The following is a 15,819-nucleotide window of genomic DNA, read 5'->3' as shown; positions in this document are numbered from 1 at the left end:
CTCACAAAGATCCGCCTGCCTCTGCCTCCCGAGTGCTGGGATTAAAGGCGTGCGCCACCACCGCCCGGCTCAAAAAAATGGGATCAAAAATATTTCAGATTTTAGACATTTTAGGACCTGGAAATGTTGCACCAGGTATATGTAGCACCCATCCAAAGATCCTAGCTCTGAAACACCTTCAACTTGACTGGATTTGGAGGACACACACCTTTGGGCATGATTGTAAGGGAGGTTTAACTAAAGAAAGTGAAGTCTAAGCATGCTTAGATGGACTGAAAAACAGGGTGGGGGTCCTGAAAAGCCTGGTGGGTAGACTGGCTTTCATCTCTCTCTCTCTAATGACAGATGCAATGGGACCAGCTGTCTACACGCCCTCACCATGCCTTCCCAGTCATGATGGACTGCATCCTCCCAAATAATGAGCCAAAATAAACTCTTCCTTTCCTCTGTGTGTGTGTGTGTGTGTGTGTGTGTGTGTGTGTGTGTGTGTTGTGTTGTGTTGTGTTTCCCAGGTCAACCTCTGATGTTGCTTCTCAGAAGCCTTGTTATTTGAGACAGGGTCTCTCTCATCAGGACCTCGGGCTCATCCCTTGGGCTAGGCTGATGACCATCAAGCCCTGGAGATCTGCTTGCCTCTGCCTCCCCAGTGCTGGGGTTACGGACACACGTGACCACATCTGGCTTTTTTATGTGGGAATGAAACTCAAGTCTCTCACGCTTGTACAGCAAGCACCTTCCCCAGGAAGCTGTCTCCAGCCCCTTCAGTTGCTTTGGCACGGGATTTTGTCACAGCAGTGAGAGAATAACTAATACACGCTCTCACATCCAGTGCTCATAAGTATGTCAGTGTTCAAAAATTTTAGATTTTGGGCTCAGACGGGGACTTAGCCAGCTGGGGTCCTCAAGGCCCTGGCTGGTGGGAATACAGCCAACCCCGCCTGAAGCAGATGGGGACTAGCCAGCCGGGGTCCTCAAGGCCCTCCTGGCACCTATGGCTCCTGGCATGTGGGACTTATGATAAGGAAATAAGTGTTGGAGAAGTGGGAGAGAGAGAGAGAAAAAAGTGGAATGGTTCATGAGCCTCGGAAAGACGCAGAAAGGAAGACATGAAGACGGTGAGGAGTGGGCAGATGTTGGAGGCCTGCTTGCCAGCTGGGGCCATGGTGATGTCCAGGCTGGGCTGCTGATAAGGGCCATGTCTGGGTCCCTGGTCGTCCAGAAGCCAGGGTCCGTGTTGATGTCCATGGTTCCTGTTGCTGTCCAGTGCCATGCTGACTCCAGTGAGCTGGGGCCATGTTTGGGTCCAAGGGCCATGCTGTCGCTGGGGCAGTGCCAATCTGGGTGGTCTTTACCGCCAGCTGGGGTCATGGTGACAACCACAATCAGGCTGCTGCCGAGGACCATGTCTGGGTCGATGGTCTTACTGAAGCCAAAGTCTCTGGGGATGTCCATGTCCCATGTTCCCACCAAAGGCCACATGAAACCTGGGGTCTGGGCTGCAACCTGTGGCCTTGTTGGTGTCCAGGGGCCATGCTGCTACCAGAGCCATCTTGAGCTGAGTGGCTGGGCTACCACTGGGAGCTAAGATGTCGACCAGGCCAAGCTGCTGCCTGAGCCCATGTCTGGGTCTGTAGTCCAGCTGCAGCTGGAGTCTGTGGTCCAGGTTGCCCCTGGGGTCCACACAGGGGCCCAGGATCTGGGCCAGAGTCTGCAGCTTGATTGGAGTCTGGGGGCCAGGCCACAGCAGGGGCCATACAGAGATGGGTGGCCTGTGCTGCCATCGGGGGCCATGGTGTCATCTGGGCCCAGGCTGCTGCCAAGGGCTGTGTCTGTGTCTGTGGCCCTATAGTGGCCAGGGTCCAGATTGATGTATGTGGCTCCAGTTGCCCCCTGAGGGCCATTTGGATGCCTAGGGTCAGGTCAGCCACCCGAGTCCAGGTCGGTGTCCAAGGGTTAGGATGCATGCTGAACTGAGTGAGCTGCGCTGCTACTCCGTGTCATGGTGACATCCGCCAGAGCTGCATCTGAGGGCCATGTCAGCATCCGTGACCCTACTGCAGCCAGGGTCTGTGCTGATGTCCAGTGCTCCTGTTACCATCGAAGGCTATGTAGACACTTGAAATTGAGGTCCTGTTGGTGTCTCAGGGCCACACTGCCGCTGGGGCAGTGGTAACATTCAGACCCAGCCAAGGACCATGTCGGGGTCTTTGCTGAAGTCCGGGTCCTGCATTGCCACCAAAGGTCCCATAGAGACCCACCCAGGGTTGGGGCAGCAACCTGAGGCTTTGGTGGTGTCCGGCGGCCATGTGGACGCTAGAATCATTCCCACCTGAGTGGCCATTCTTTTTACCCAAAGCCTGGATGTCGTCCAGGCCCAAGCTGCTGCTGAGGGCCATGTCTGGGTCCATGATCCAGCTTCAGCTGAGGTCTGTGTTGATGTCTGTGGCCTGTGTCAAATCAGACGGCCATGCTGAACTGGCTCCGCCCTTCGCTGGCCCTGGGAAAGCTGGCCTTGCCTCTCGATGGACACTATGGCAAGAGAGCTGGCCCCTGTACTTGGGAGAGATGGCTCCCATCCCTCACCAGAGGCGAGGCTGAACCAGCTCTGAGGGCATGCATGTAGGGGAGCTGACTCCACCCCCTGGCCAAGGCAGGTGGCCCCAATGGCCCAGACTGACCAGCTTGATTACCATCCAGGCTCACAGCCAGGCTTTGGGTCTGCTCATCCTAGCATCCAGCCTGTCTAGGACCTGCTGGAGCTCATGAAAGGACTGGTCCTATAGAATGATAACCACAGGATCTCCAAGAGTCATGGCAGCCACAGGATATCCCAGAGGAATTCTGGTGAGGTTCCAGTGAGGATGGTGTACCGGGAAACCAGAGGCCTTGAAAGAGACCAGTAACTCATCGCAATGAACGTTTGCCAGTAAAGCTGATGGGACAAAGGAGTGTTCTGTGTGACACACCGAAGCCTCCAGTACCACCAGGACGAATGAAGATGTGTGGGAGAGGCAGGAAAGAGGAGAAGCAAAGAGATTTTTGTTGTTGTTGTTGTTTTTTGTTTGTTTGTTTTTGGTTTGGGGGGTGGTTTTTGTTTTTGCTTTTGTTTGCTGGCTTCTTACTTTGTTTTGTTTTCTTTTTTGCGGGGGTGAGGCAGGGATGAGGGGAGGTTATGGGGGGACCGGGATATGAGCAGAATTGGAGTGCATGGTGTGAAACTCCCAAAGAGTCAATAAAGGAGTTAAATTTTTTTTTTTTAATTAGATTTTGGATTTGGGGGAATGGGATGTTCAACCTGGGTAATCGAAAGAGGATGGAATGGATTAGCTGTCATGAGATTTGGCTCTTGTAACTAATAAATGGTGATCAACCACATGGATTCTTAAGCCCCAGTTTTCTTAAAACAAAAACAACAGGGCCTGTGGCTCACACCTGCCATTCCAGGGTGCAGGAGGTCAAGGTGGAAGTGAGTTCTGGACCATCCTGGGCAGCTCAGTGAGATGCTGTCTCAAGATAAAAAATAAAAAGGGCCAGGTGTGGTGATAGCGCAGGCCTTTAATGCCAGACCTTGGGAGACAGAGGCAGGTGGATCTCTGTGAGTTCAAGGCCAGCCTACTCTACACAGTGAATTCTAAGCCAGCCAGGGCTATATAGTGAGACCCTATCTCAATAAAGCAAAACAAAAGCAAAAATAAAAATATAAAAAGGACTGGGGATGCGGCTTGGTGGTAGAATGTCTCTAGAAAATCAAGGGTCAGGGTTTAATCCTTAGAAGAACACCTGTGTGTGTGCACACATACGTACACACCACACACCACTCACACACACAGCCATACACACACACACACACACACACACACACACACACACCACTCACACACCACACACACACACATACACACACAGCCACACACACATATATACCATACACACACACACACACACACAGCCATACACACACACACACACACACACACACACACACACACAGCCACACACACATATATACCATACACACACACACACACACACACACACACACACACACACACACACACAGAGCTTTAAAGTCCCACCCCTCTAGAATGTGCTTCTTGGGGAATACCCACTTATGTCCCCACTGCGTAATGATGAGCCCCCTTTCATGGGGCAGGGAAAGCCCTGACTGTCATGTCTTCTCATCGCTGTGGCTAAACATACTTGTCACTGCCCACTTCAAGCCTCAGCTTTGCTTCCCACTCCTGACCTTAGGGGTTCATACTGGGACCCACACTCTCCCCCAACTACCTGAGTTTAGGAAGCCATTTCTCTTCGGTGCCAAGAAAATGGGTGTGATTCCTCTTAGTCTCCAATCTGCTTAGTAAGTGTACCCCCAAGGAGGTGATGAGCAGGAAAGAGACCTGCCTCTTCTACAGAGGACTTCCTTTAAAAGGAAGGGGGGAAAGTGGAGAGGTGGCTCAGAGGTTAAGGCACTTGGTGCTCTTGCAGAGGACCTGGGTTCATTTCCTGACATCCATATGTAGGCTCACTTCCAGTTCTAAGGATCTGATACCCTCTTCTGGCCTCTGTGGGCACCGCACACATGTGATGCACATATGTGCATGTAAGGAAAATACACAACTTTAAAAGGAGGAGGAGAAGAGGGGAGGGGAGGGGAGGGGAGGGGAGGTTGCTGTTTTTGCTGGGTTTTAGCTCTGAGAACCACCAGCTTGCACCATCTCTGGAAACTGGAGAGTTAAACTGTCCTTATGCTCCAGGCTGGGCGAGACTGCCAATGGATACACACACATAGAAATAATAGCGGAGGACCATAGGTGGGCATAGGAACTAATGTCCAACTCACGATTCTTCCAGAAGTTCTGCAAGCAGGAAGCAGAGGAGAACACATCCAAAAGTCACAGGTGCTTACTATAGGCAGGGCATCCCATTTGCATGTAAACTGCCCCCACAGGTTCATGCATTTGAACCCTGGTTCTTAGCTGGAAACATTGCTCTGCAGGCCATGAAGCCTTTGGGACAGGAGGCCTAGCTGGCAGACACAGACTCCCTGGTGTGTGTGTGTGTGTGTGTGTGTGTGTGTGTGTGTGTGTGTGTGTCGCGCGCACAGAGCTTTAGGGTTACCAGCTAGCTGCATTTCTAGCTTACTCTCTCTGCTTCCAGCTACAGATGTGAGAGATCCCAACAGCTGGCTCTCTCAGCCATGAGCTCCACCATGCTAACCTGCCACGAGAGACCACGCCCTCTGGGATGGTGAGCCAAAGTCAGGCCTTCCTAGCCACATTGTTTCTGTTAGGTCTTCTGCCTCAGTGGCAAGAAATGTAGTGAGGCGCAGCTCCGAACAACAGGTTTTCTGTTTATGCTTGGATCCCATCCCCCAAATGTCTCCTTATGTATTGGTGGATATTTCCAAATAGGAAACATTTCTGGTCCCAAAGCATTTTAGCTGAGGGACACCAAATCCGGAATGGAGAGTGGTCAGGGCTGAAGCACACCATGGACAGTGAGTTGGCAAAGACAATTCTAGGTAGAACCTTTTCATGCTGGGGGGATGTAACCCACCTTGTATTGCTTGCCGCCAACAATCCAGAGGCATTGGCAAGCAGGGCAATGCTCAACAGCCCCTGGAAGGTTGGGTTTCTCCTGGATTTGTAAGGTCAGCTCTAGACTCCTAAAGAAGTCTGGGCAGGTGTGTGTGTGTGTGTGTGTGTGTGTGTGTGTGTGTGTCGGGGGGGGGGGAATTTAAAACATGGAATGCAAGATGAACAATCTGCACAGGGAACACCATGCCTCAAAAAGAAATGCCTGAAGGTATAAGATGGAGGTAGAAACCCCGGCACATGCTTGGGTTCTGGGACTGATTAATAGGCATACGGACAAATGAGATCTGAGTAATTTAATTTACAGGACTGAGCGAGAGACATGTATAAAACATCCTACCCTATAAACAAAGAGGATAGCATTTGCCAAGAAGCCGTGGGACATTTGAAAAGTTAACTGCGCTTAAGCCACAAATAAACTGGCGGTGCACAGCAGCTGGTATAAATAATCCAGGACACATTCTTTGACCAGGACACAATAAAAGTAGATATTAATAATGAAAAATAAACACACAGGGCTTCCAACCACCGAACTTCCAAATAGCTGGAAACTTAAGAAAATGCCCTCTTAAGGACTGTCAGGCTAAACGAGAACTTAAGAACATAATTACACATTATTTAGAAAAGAGTAAGGAAGAATAGGTTAAAATGAATGGATAAAGCCTGCATTATAGTTTCAGGAGAATTCATAGCCTTAATTATTCTATTACTGAGCCCAAAGCAACAAAATTAAGTGGACTAAACATTCTCTCTAAAGAGCTGGGAGGGAAAAAATTGACCTCCAAAACAAACCGAGGAAAACAGGAGGCAGGCCCAGGGAAGGGAATTAATGTTAGGAGATGGGAAGGACATTGACAACCTGAGCTGGTGCTCTCTCTTTCTCCCTCTTCCCATGTGTGTGTCATTGTGTGTATAGGCATGTGCACATGTGTGTTTAGGGTGGGGTAGGAATCATAACAATAAGAAAAGGAGATGAAGTAGCTTCATTTGAGGCTAACCACAAATGCTGAGAATTAGGACACTTAAGCACAACAAATAAGGCAAGAGGGTTTTTTTTATTATTATTTTAATGCAAGAGCACATGATTTCTAATCGTAGACTAATAAAATCCAAACCTTCCATAAGATTCAAATTATCAAAATGACTTCAAGAACACTTGAAATAGGAGGCGAAGAAGGGGAAGAGGAAGGAGGAAGGAGAGGAAGAGAATGGGGAGATATTGGGGAGGAAGAGGAGGGATAGGCATAAGGGAGGGGGAGGAGGAGGAGGAGGAGGAGGAGGAGACCTTTGGAAAAGTGCACATCCACTAAAAGGCACCAGGCCCAGATGGTTTTATGAGCTAACCTTGTTAAAGCTCTAAGGTAACAGCTAGCCACAAGTTATCCCAAGACTGAGAAACACATGGCAGGTCTCTCAGCCTGGACACTCTGACCCTTTATACCCCAGAGACAAACCACAGCTCAGCCTGGTAATAAAATAAAACATGTTTTCTCTGAGCAGGTAGTGATGCCACTATCTTTGATATCATCGGGTCCCTATTAGCCCAGGCTGTTCCCCAGCTCTTTGAGGGCAGAGGCTGTCCTGACCCCCACTCACTCCCTTCCCAGAGATCACCAGGCACATTCTATGAGCTGCATCCTGTCACCTAGCCCTGGCTCCCCTGGCTCCCAGCCCTGCCAGAAGCCAGCTAATGCCCAGGCATTCTGCCTTTAATCCAGCCTCTTGTTCTTTCTTCAATTCTAGTTTGTCAGCTGTTGGCTACTTACTGCTCATGTCAAAACAATTACTGGGAAGAAAAACAAATTTTCCATTCAACCGTTTCTCCCCACACAGCAGTTCTCTCCTGACCCCGTTGTGTTACGTGTCTCTCTACTCCAGGCAGGCGTGTTCAGAAAGCCTACCAGTGAAAATGAGAACAGCTAAAACCCATGAGACCCAGGGCCCTTCCCCATGAGCATCCCCACCCTCTGGACTCTTAGTTGACCAGCTCTGGCCACAGGATAAACGAAGCCCAAGTGGGGACTTCCCAGGCCTCCAGCCTCTGAGAGGGAAGTAAAATTGATCAAGGATTACTCAGCTATAAAGAGCATAGAACAGGGTGGGGATGTGAGAAAAAGCATAAAATGCCAAACTCAGGGGTTTCTATGACTTAAAAAGGGGAGTGAAAAGCTCCAACTGGGTGGTAACTGCAGAAACTTCAAAAATAAGTGCAAACACAGGCACCCACACATTGACTTCCCTCATGGCCCGTCAGACAGAGGGCTCGAGAGATCAACAGTAAGAAGGAGAGAAAGATGATTAGATAAAAAGGAGAAGGGGTTAGTGAGGGGAGACACAGTGAGAGAGGGAGAGAAAAACATGGAGAGACGGGGTAACAAAGCCAGAAGCCTCTGCTTCTCGGAATTCACCCTCCCAGGAGCTCTGCATTCTCTTCTCAGCCCCAGTGCCTGTTATAAAAAGTTCCTTCCCAAGCCCCAGCTTCCAGGTTTCTGTTGCCTAAGAAAACAAAAGAACAGAGGAGTAGTCCTGGACACCCTCATGCAACTCCTTAGGCTCTGGCCTGACTTGTCATCTCTATGGAATGAGTATAGTAATTTATCCCTCGTCCTGGTTAAGAAACCTGGGAGCTCGGGGGCTGGCTCATTTTTCTGGGAATCTGTCTATCTAGTCTTCTTCCTGCCTTCCCTCCCTCATATCCATCCATCCATCCATCCATCCATCCATCCATCCATCCATCCGTCCATACATTCATCCACTTACCTACCTAACCATCCATCTGTCTATCCATCATTCATCTATCCATCCTTCCACCCACTCATCCACCTAGCCATCCATCCACTTAGCCATCCATCCATCCATCCATCCATCCATCCATCCATCCATCCATCCATCCTTCATCCATCCATCTATCCATCCACTCATCATCCATCCAACCATCCACTCATCTATCCATCAGTCTACTCATATATACATCCATCCATTCATCCACTCACCTCTACATTAAACACAGTGAGGCACTGTGGTGTTACCTGGCTGTAACAGAACACTACTTTTGAGAGTATTCTTTATATGTACTTATGTGTGCTATGGGTATCATGGGCAGAAGTGTCCAGCACACACACACACACACACACACACACACACACACACACACACACACACACACCTCACTTACTCATATACAGACTCACATACAGATTCATCTAGGACAATGACACAGATTCCTATGGAATTCATTTTGAGAACCACAGCTGTAGCTGCAGGAGAACACTAGAATGGGTTCTGTGGTCAGCACCTGATTGTAAGCGGGCACAGCTCTGCACTTTTCAGCCCCAGCATGCCCCAGCATGCCTTGCAGGTGCCTCTTCCAAGTCAACTTCTTCAGAGAATTCAGTCCTCATCAGGCCATTCAGGGGAGTAGTTTTACAAGAATAACATTTTGTTCCAGAAACGTCTGTCTGGCCAGTTGGTCCTTACTATCTGTCTTGGCTGTCTAGGATGTAGACTGTGCTCCCAAAGATAAAGTTTACAGTGCATTTTCTCCCATGGCTGTGATTGGGGGAAAGCCTAGGACAACATGGTGGGATCAACTTCTTCAAACTCCCTGGAGGTTTATCCATCAGGATCACAGGTTCTAAAGGAGTGCAGCCCCTTTCCAAAGGGAGCACCACTCTTTCCTCACCGGATGGCAACAGAGAGGTCTGATTTAGGTTGTGGAGCAGGCTTTCAGCTTGACCACTTGCTAATCTGCAGTGTCCGAGAGTCCTGCCCCTGAGTGATGAAAGCTAGGCACCCAGGGGTTTCCTGGTTTAGGGCCGAGCATGAGGGCGTGGCTTGGAGCCACAGCAAGTCTCCGCTCAGGAGGCATAGCTGTCTGCTGCATCCTCTCCAGGCTCACTGCTCAGGCTCCTCCCAAATCCCCGGAACTCTTCCCTGTACCCAGAACCCTTGGGCTTCTGGAGACCTAAGAATGACCCCTAACTTAGCCCAGTGCCTAAAGCTGGCAAAGTCTAGCCCTAAACCTTGTTTTCCCAAACACCCTCCCCTACACCCAACCAGGGCAGCAGCCTCAGTAAATAATAAGTGTCTCCATCTTTAAAACAAAACAACAACAAAAAACCAAAACAATACAAAAAAACCAAAAAAACCACAAAACAAAACAAAACGCCAGTTCAGGGCACATCCCAGGCCCAGAGGCTCAGGTAGGAGCTCCCTCCGTACTGTTGCTCTGTTGGATGCACCATCCACTGGCTGCAGGTGGCTTTTTAACAAACCTAATTTAAATACTATCTAAATGCAGCAGCGCTCCAGGGCAGCATCCTAGACTAGAAAAAGTGCATCCACGGATAACTTACCAAGTCCAAATAAAGTCTGGCACTTACTTGAGAGTAGCACGTGAGGCCCACTTCCTGGTTCTGACAAATGGACTCTGGGCGTGGTGTACAATCATAGGGAAACTGAACGGATGATCCCCTGGGCAGCCTTAGACTGTAGCTCAGTGGCAGGTGGCTTGTCTAGCTTACATAGGCCCTGGGTCCCGTCCCCAGCGCTACCATCCTCTTCCCCAAAGATTAATTGGAAAAGAAAGGCTGGACGGGAACTTTCTGTGTTATTTTTTTTTCTACTTGTTTGTAAGCATAAAATTGTTGCCAAAAGATTTTTAAAGTTTTAAAGCAAGTTAAAAATTCCAGTTTCTCAGGCACTGTAGACATATGAGGAGCACAAATGACCAGCGGCCTCAGTATTGAGCACAAGATACAGATTGTGTTCATGGCCCCCACAAGCCCCTACAGGGAGGGACAGTGCCGCTCTCTGCTGTCCCTCATCCTATAAGTGACCCAGGCAGGACACTCCAAGAACGCCATTCCTGACTCCACTCTCCTCCCCCGTGCCTGATACAATTTCTCTCTCCACAAACCAATACTTCCACAATACACACTAAACCAGCCCACAGAGGGTCTTTGATGTTACCAGCAGTCACTGAAAGGCTCTCAGGAGTTCAGTTGTGGTCTGAATGGCTTTTCATTTAAAAAGCCTGGCAGCAGGCAGCCCTAGCAAAGCCGCTGAATCCACAGGGCTCCTCAACTCTGGGAACATGAGAAGAGGCAATGTGGGCCAGGTCCCCGGCCCAGTGGTCACCATAAATACCACCCAACATTTACAAAGAGGAACGTGTCCTGAGGACTCAGGTGTATATCTAGATCTCTTCTCCCCAGCTGGGAACCTGGCTGTCTTTGTTAATTGTGAGAGGAATGAACCAACCCTACTCTGAGCCTGACAGACCCCGGGGAAGGCAGGAGGGCCCTTGGAATTAAAGCTGAGCTCCCCACCCCCACCCCTGTGCAGCTTTGTGGGGTTAAGCTGTGGTTTCCCAAACATTGTTTAGTGTTCCATGGTTTCCTTCAGGAGGGGCCAGAGGGATGTCACTGGTCTGTGGTCAGGAAATGTGACCTGGTTTTCTTCACTGCCCTTCACACACACATGCACACACACACTCACACTCACGCGCACCGTGTAAAACCTTGGCCGCTACTAACAGAAAGCACAGAGCTAGTGCAGCCTGGCAGCTGCTCATGAGGTCAGTACTGCTCACCCATCAGCTCCTCCCTCCTTCCCACCTCCACATGCAACGTGAAGTCCGGGGTGTTCCGCTTCAGCTCACCTGGCTTGGCAGGCCCTGTCCCCACCTCCCTCCTGGCCAGCCCACCCCCCTTCTATTCTCAAGCCCACTCATGTGACTGGGGCTGTTCCTGCCTTAGGGACCTTTGACCCAGTTGTTCCTGGCCTTTGCTGGAACTCACTCTGTAGCCCAGGCTGGCCTCAAACTCACAGAGATCCGCCTGCCTCAGCCTCTCGAGGGCTAGGACTAAAGTCGTGCGCCACCACCGCCTAGCTACCTTTCCTAAATCTTGTCCTAAGTGTCCCTTCTTCACTGAGGTCTTCTAATCCCCAGTCACTGTCACCTTGTCCCACTTTCATGCCTTGTTAGCGCACGCAGGGATCGCCTGGCCTGTTTCCTTGGTGCGTGCTTGTCCGAGTGCCCAGGATGGCTGTTCCCTGGGATGGGAAACGGTGGCATATGTGGTGATACAGGTGGTTGACAAGATGGCCCAGGGGGTAAATGCACTTGTTGGATAAGCCTGACAATCTAAGTATGATCCCTGGATGTCACAGTTGAAGAAGATTAGAATCAACCCCTCAAAGCCCTCTGACCTCTGACATGGTGGCACACACACTGGCACTCACACTTTACACACACACACACACACACACACACACACACACACACACACATACACACACACACACACACACACACAGAGATAATAATAAAAAAATTAAAGAGGTTAATTTACTACCACTGGTGACTGCCACAGAAACAAACACAGCACAGAAGGCACTGAGATCCAGGCCCTGTAGGGTCCCCATGACAAGAGGCTACAACCCCAGGAGCCTAAGGATTCGGTCCAGCTCTAAAGCAACCTCCGGTTCCTTCCTGTGTTTGTTTCTCTTGCCAGCAAAATCCAACCTCTGTTAAACTAAATGAGAAAAAGAGCCAGGAAAACAAGAACCACACACAAACAAACCAACCAAAAACCTTGTGATCCCTGACAGAGAAATAGAGTGGCTACTCCTTCATTCTTTACCTAAGAGACTTGAATTCGAATACAAGGAAAGAAGACAACAGCATACACCAGACCCTGCTGTCCTTGGAACGGTACATGAGGATGGAGGGTTGATGGAGGACAGAGGGAGGGGATGGGGGAGGGTGGAAGAAGGAGAGAGGGAGGATGAAGGAAGGGAGGAAGGTAGGTGGAGTGAAGACGGTAGGAAGATGGAGAGTGGAGAAGGGATTGAGGATAGAGGGCAGGGGGGTTGGGAGGGGACAGAGAATGGATGGAAGTGGTTGAAGGGACTGTGGTCGGATGATGGAGGGCAGAAGATAGAAGAGAGTGGAAAAGGGGAAGATGAGGAGGAGGAGGAGGAGGGAAGAGAAGATGATGGCATGGAGGGTGGGGGATGGGTAGAAGGAGAATGATGCAGGGGGATAGAGAATTGTTCTGGTTGGCTTTAATTGTCATCTTGACACAGCCTAGAGTCCTCTGAGAGGAGAACCTCAATGGAGGAATTGGCTTGATCAATTGGCATGTAGGCATGCTTTTGGGAGGTTATCTTGATTATGAATTGGTGCAGGAGAGCCCAGCCCACTGTGGGAGGCACCATCCCTAGGCAGCTGGTTCAGGGCTGTATAAGAAAGCCAGCGAATCATGAGCCAGTGAACAAGCCAGCAAACAGTGTTCCTCCAAGGTTTCTGTTTCAAGGTCTTCTTTGAGCTCCTGCTCCGACTTCCCTGGGTGATGGACTGTGACCTAAAGCTGAAATAAACCTTTTCCTCCCTTCAATTATTTTTGCTAAGAGGTTTTATCACAGCAACAGAATGAGATTAGAACAAGGATGGGTGGTAAGGTGGGAGGTGGAGAGGGGATGTAAGGGAGGTGGTAGGAGGGAGGGTGGACAGTAGACGGGTAACTGATGTATCTTCATGCTCCATAGTGAACAGTATCAAAGTCATGAAGCTAAGTCAGGCCCTTGGCCATGATCACCCCTGGGGTCCTAATATATGAATGGTGAAAAGGAGGCCCCCGTGGGAGAAGCAGCATGATGGAGACCCCAGGAAGCAAGTTACAACCTCACAAATTAAAACTGCCACCGACAGTACGCACACTTAGTTTTTAAATACCACTAGGGGGAAAAAGGCCTTACGTTTCCTCCCAGTTGGGATATACTCTTCAGTACATGATACAACTGGTGTGCCCCCACACTAAAATGGGTGTGAAACCCAAGAGTGGGTCTTAGAATCCAAGACAGATTCTCTCCGCCTGATATTCTTCCCTGTCTTCACAGGTCATGGCCCAGAGACTCCTAAAAGACCAAGACCGTGGCTGTGGGCAGTGCTGAATGGATGTTCTCACCCCTGCAGTTTCTTAACTGTCACTCTTGTAAGCCCAGGAGTCTGTTGTAGGCCTCTCCTGTGCCCTGTGGGATGTTTAGCAAGACCTCTGGTCTCTTCCTAGAAGATGTCTGTGGGTCCGTCCGTCCGTCCCCCCCCCCCCCCCCCCGTAGTCTTAGACACTGCCTAATGCCCCCTGGAAGGCAACGCCTCTCCAAGTTGAAAGCAGACAGTCTGGCAAGTACAGGGCATGCTGAGAATGGACACAGTGGGAGTCCCTATGAGATGTACTGATGCATCTGGGTCTCTTTCAGAACAGGGTGTGTCCACCAAGCCTCCAAAGAGAGCCTGACCACTGAGCCCCTCTACCAGAGTAAAGGGGTGTGCAGTACTCTATAGCCTTGCACTTGGGAAATGCCATGCTAGGCCCCTGAGATGTGGGCAGCCATTGCCCAGGTCCCTTCTGACCCTCTTAACTATGTCCCCATCCCTTCCGAACCCTTTAGAGGCCCGGCACACGTGATGCTGGGCCAGGGAGTGCTCTTGACATGCTTCTAGGTGAAGGAAGGTCTGTGAGTCCCAGGCCTCTGCAGAGGTCCAAGCCAGCTGCCCCCAGTGCTCCCTCCTGGAGGACAGCCCCCACGGCGACAGCCCAGGGCACTGATGAGCCTGTGTGTGCAGTCTCTCAAGAGGCAACTGGTGACTTGTAAATTCATGCAACAAGGCTCTGTGTGGAGACTCAGAGACATCCAGCCCTCCCCTCAGCACGCCGTGGGAGGACAGCCTCAACAGAGAGAAGAACTCAGAATGCAGAAAGGCCGCCCACTGTGATGCAGACTGAGAAGTTGGGGGCTCCAAACAGAGCAGTCAGGGAAGACTGCCTGGAGGAGGGAAGCCCAGAGGAAAACAAAAGCTGTTCTTCCTAGTGGCAAGCCCTGTACCCTTCTTCCTTGTGTCTAAGAATCAGACATCACCTATGATGTTTCTGGACAATTCTCATACCTAGTATAAGAATGTATACCTCAAACGCAGCATCCAGCTACTGCTAAGCCACATCCTCATTAACAATCTTACTTCCTTTCCAGAACATTCTGTTCAAAAATTCCTCTGTAAAAACTCTACCTTCTTTCAGCTTCCATTCCTCAATGCTGATGGGAGCCACGTGGCGCTGTTCTGTTCTGTACCTGGAAAGATCTCTGACCTCTGACCTCACCCAGCCAACCTTCCTAAGCACTGCAGTAGTAAAGAGCCCAGAGCTATATAGCTAGTCTTGCCTGAACATGCCCGCCATGTTGGGAAGCAGACTTCAGGGGTCTGGGCTGGACTATCTCCAGGTCTGGTCCACAAGATTCCACACCAGGTTTCAGGACCCAGGACCCACAGTCTCAGCTTCCCTGTGACAGTGGGTCTGTAGTCCCCCCAGTAACCCCAGGCTGCTGAGTGGATCTTACCTGTTGGAGGCAGAGAGCTCCTGTGAGGGCCAGGGCTGGCTGAAATCCCAGGAGAACTGCTGGGCCGTTCCCAGGTGGTCTCTAGGCAAGGAGGAAAAAAAAGAGAGCCTTTGAGAATTGCATGGTGGTACCCAAGTGTCACAGAGCAGAGTGAGCCTTCCTTCCTTACCTCAGCCCCAGGAGAGCCTGCTTCCTGCCTATGCCCCCTGCCCTTTAACCCCCATGACTCTTGGCAGAACATCTCTTAGCCAAAGCCCTTCTCCACATGTTGGACCTGAGGAGGTAGGTGGCTTCCAGCTAGAATCTTCTACCTTACCCTCTGTAGTAGTTTGAAATTGAAATGGATCCACAGGCTCATAGGGACTGGCACTACTGGGAGGTGTGGCTTTTTGGAGTAGGTGTGGCCTTGTTGGAGTGGGTGTGGCTTTGTTGGAGTAGGTGTGGCCTTGTTGGAGTGGGTGTGGCTTTTTTGGAAGAAGTGTGTCACTAGGGTGCTGAGGACTGTGTGAGTATACAGCAGGTGACAACTAGTGTTTGAGAAGCTGACCCACTGGATGTATAAATCCCTGATGGGGAGTCCCACCTGCCAAAGCCGTGGGGGTCACTGGCTGTGGAAACCGGTTGTTTTCTGTCTGTAACTTTCTCGGGTGCCACTGTTATGCCTCTCTAATAAGAACAGCTGTGGGGTGCTTTCTACAGCCCTTTGGTAGTGAGTTTTACATCTCTGGGCACACATTTAGCTGTGGACTTTTGTTTGAACTGTGTAATTCTGATGTATAGAAATAATACCAGAATGTTCTTCTTCACCGACGCAGGAAAG

General features: G+C 50.3%; 1 protein-coding gene across 8 annotated transcripts in view; it reads right to left on the bottom strand.

Moving 5' to 3' along the window:
* The window catches only part of Gas7 (growth arrest specific 7), a 232,331-nt gene that overhangs the window by 42,982 nt on the left and 173,530 nt on the right, over positions 1-15,819 (bottom strand). For all 8 annotated transcript variants that reach the window (XM_028869379.2, XM_037200583.1, XM_037200581.1 and 5 more), the window contains one exon: positions 15,000-15,080. In XM_028869379.2, coding sequence (XP_028725212.1) covers positions 15,000-15,080 — 81 coding nt within the window. The remainder of the gene's footprint in view (positions 1-14,999; positions 15,081-15,819) is intronic.

Source organism: Peromyscus leucopus, chromosome 8b, assembly GCF_004664715.2.
Source record: "Peromyscus leucopus breed LL Stock chromosome 8b, UCI_PerLeu_2.1, whole genome shotgun sequence".
NCBI lineage: Eukaryota > Metazoa > Chordata > Mammalia > Rodentia > Cricetidae > Peromyscus > Peromyscus leucopus.
This window is presented reverse-complemented; position numbering and strand designations above follow the sequence as displayed.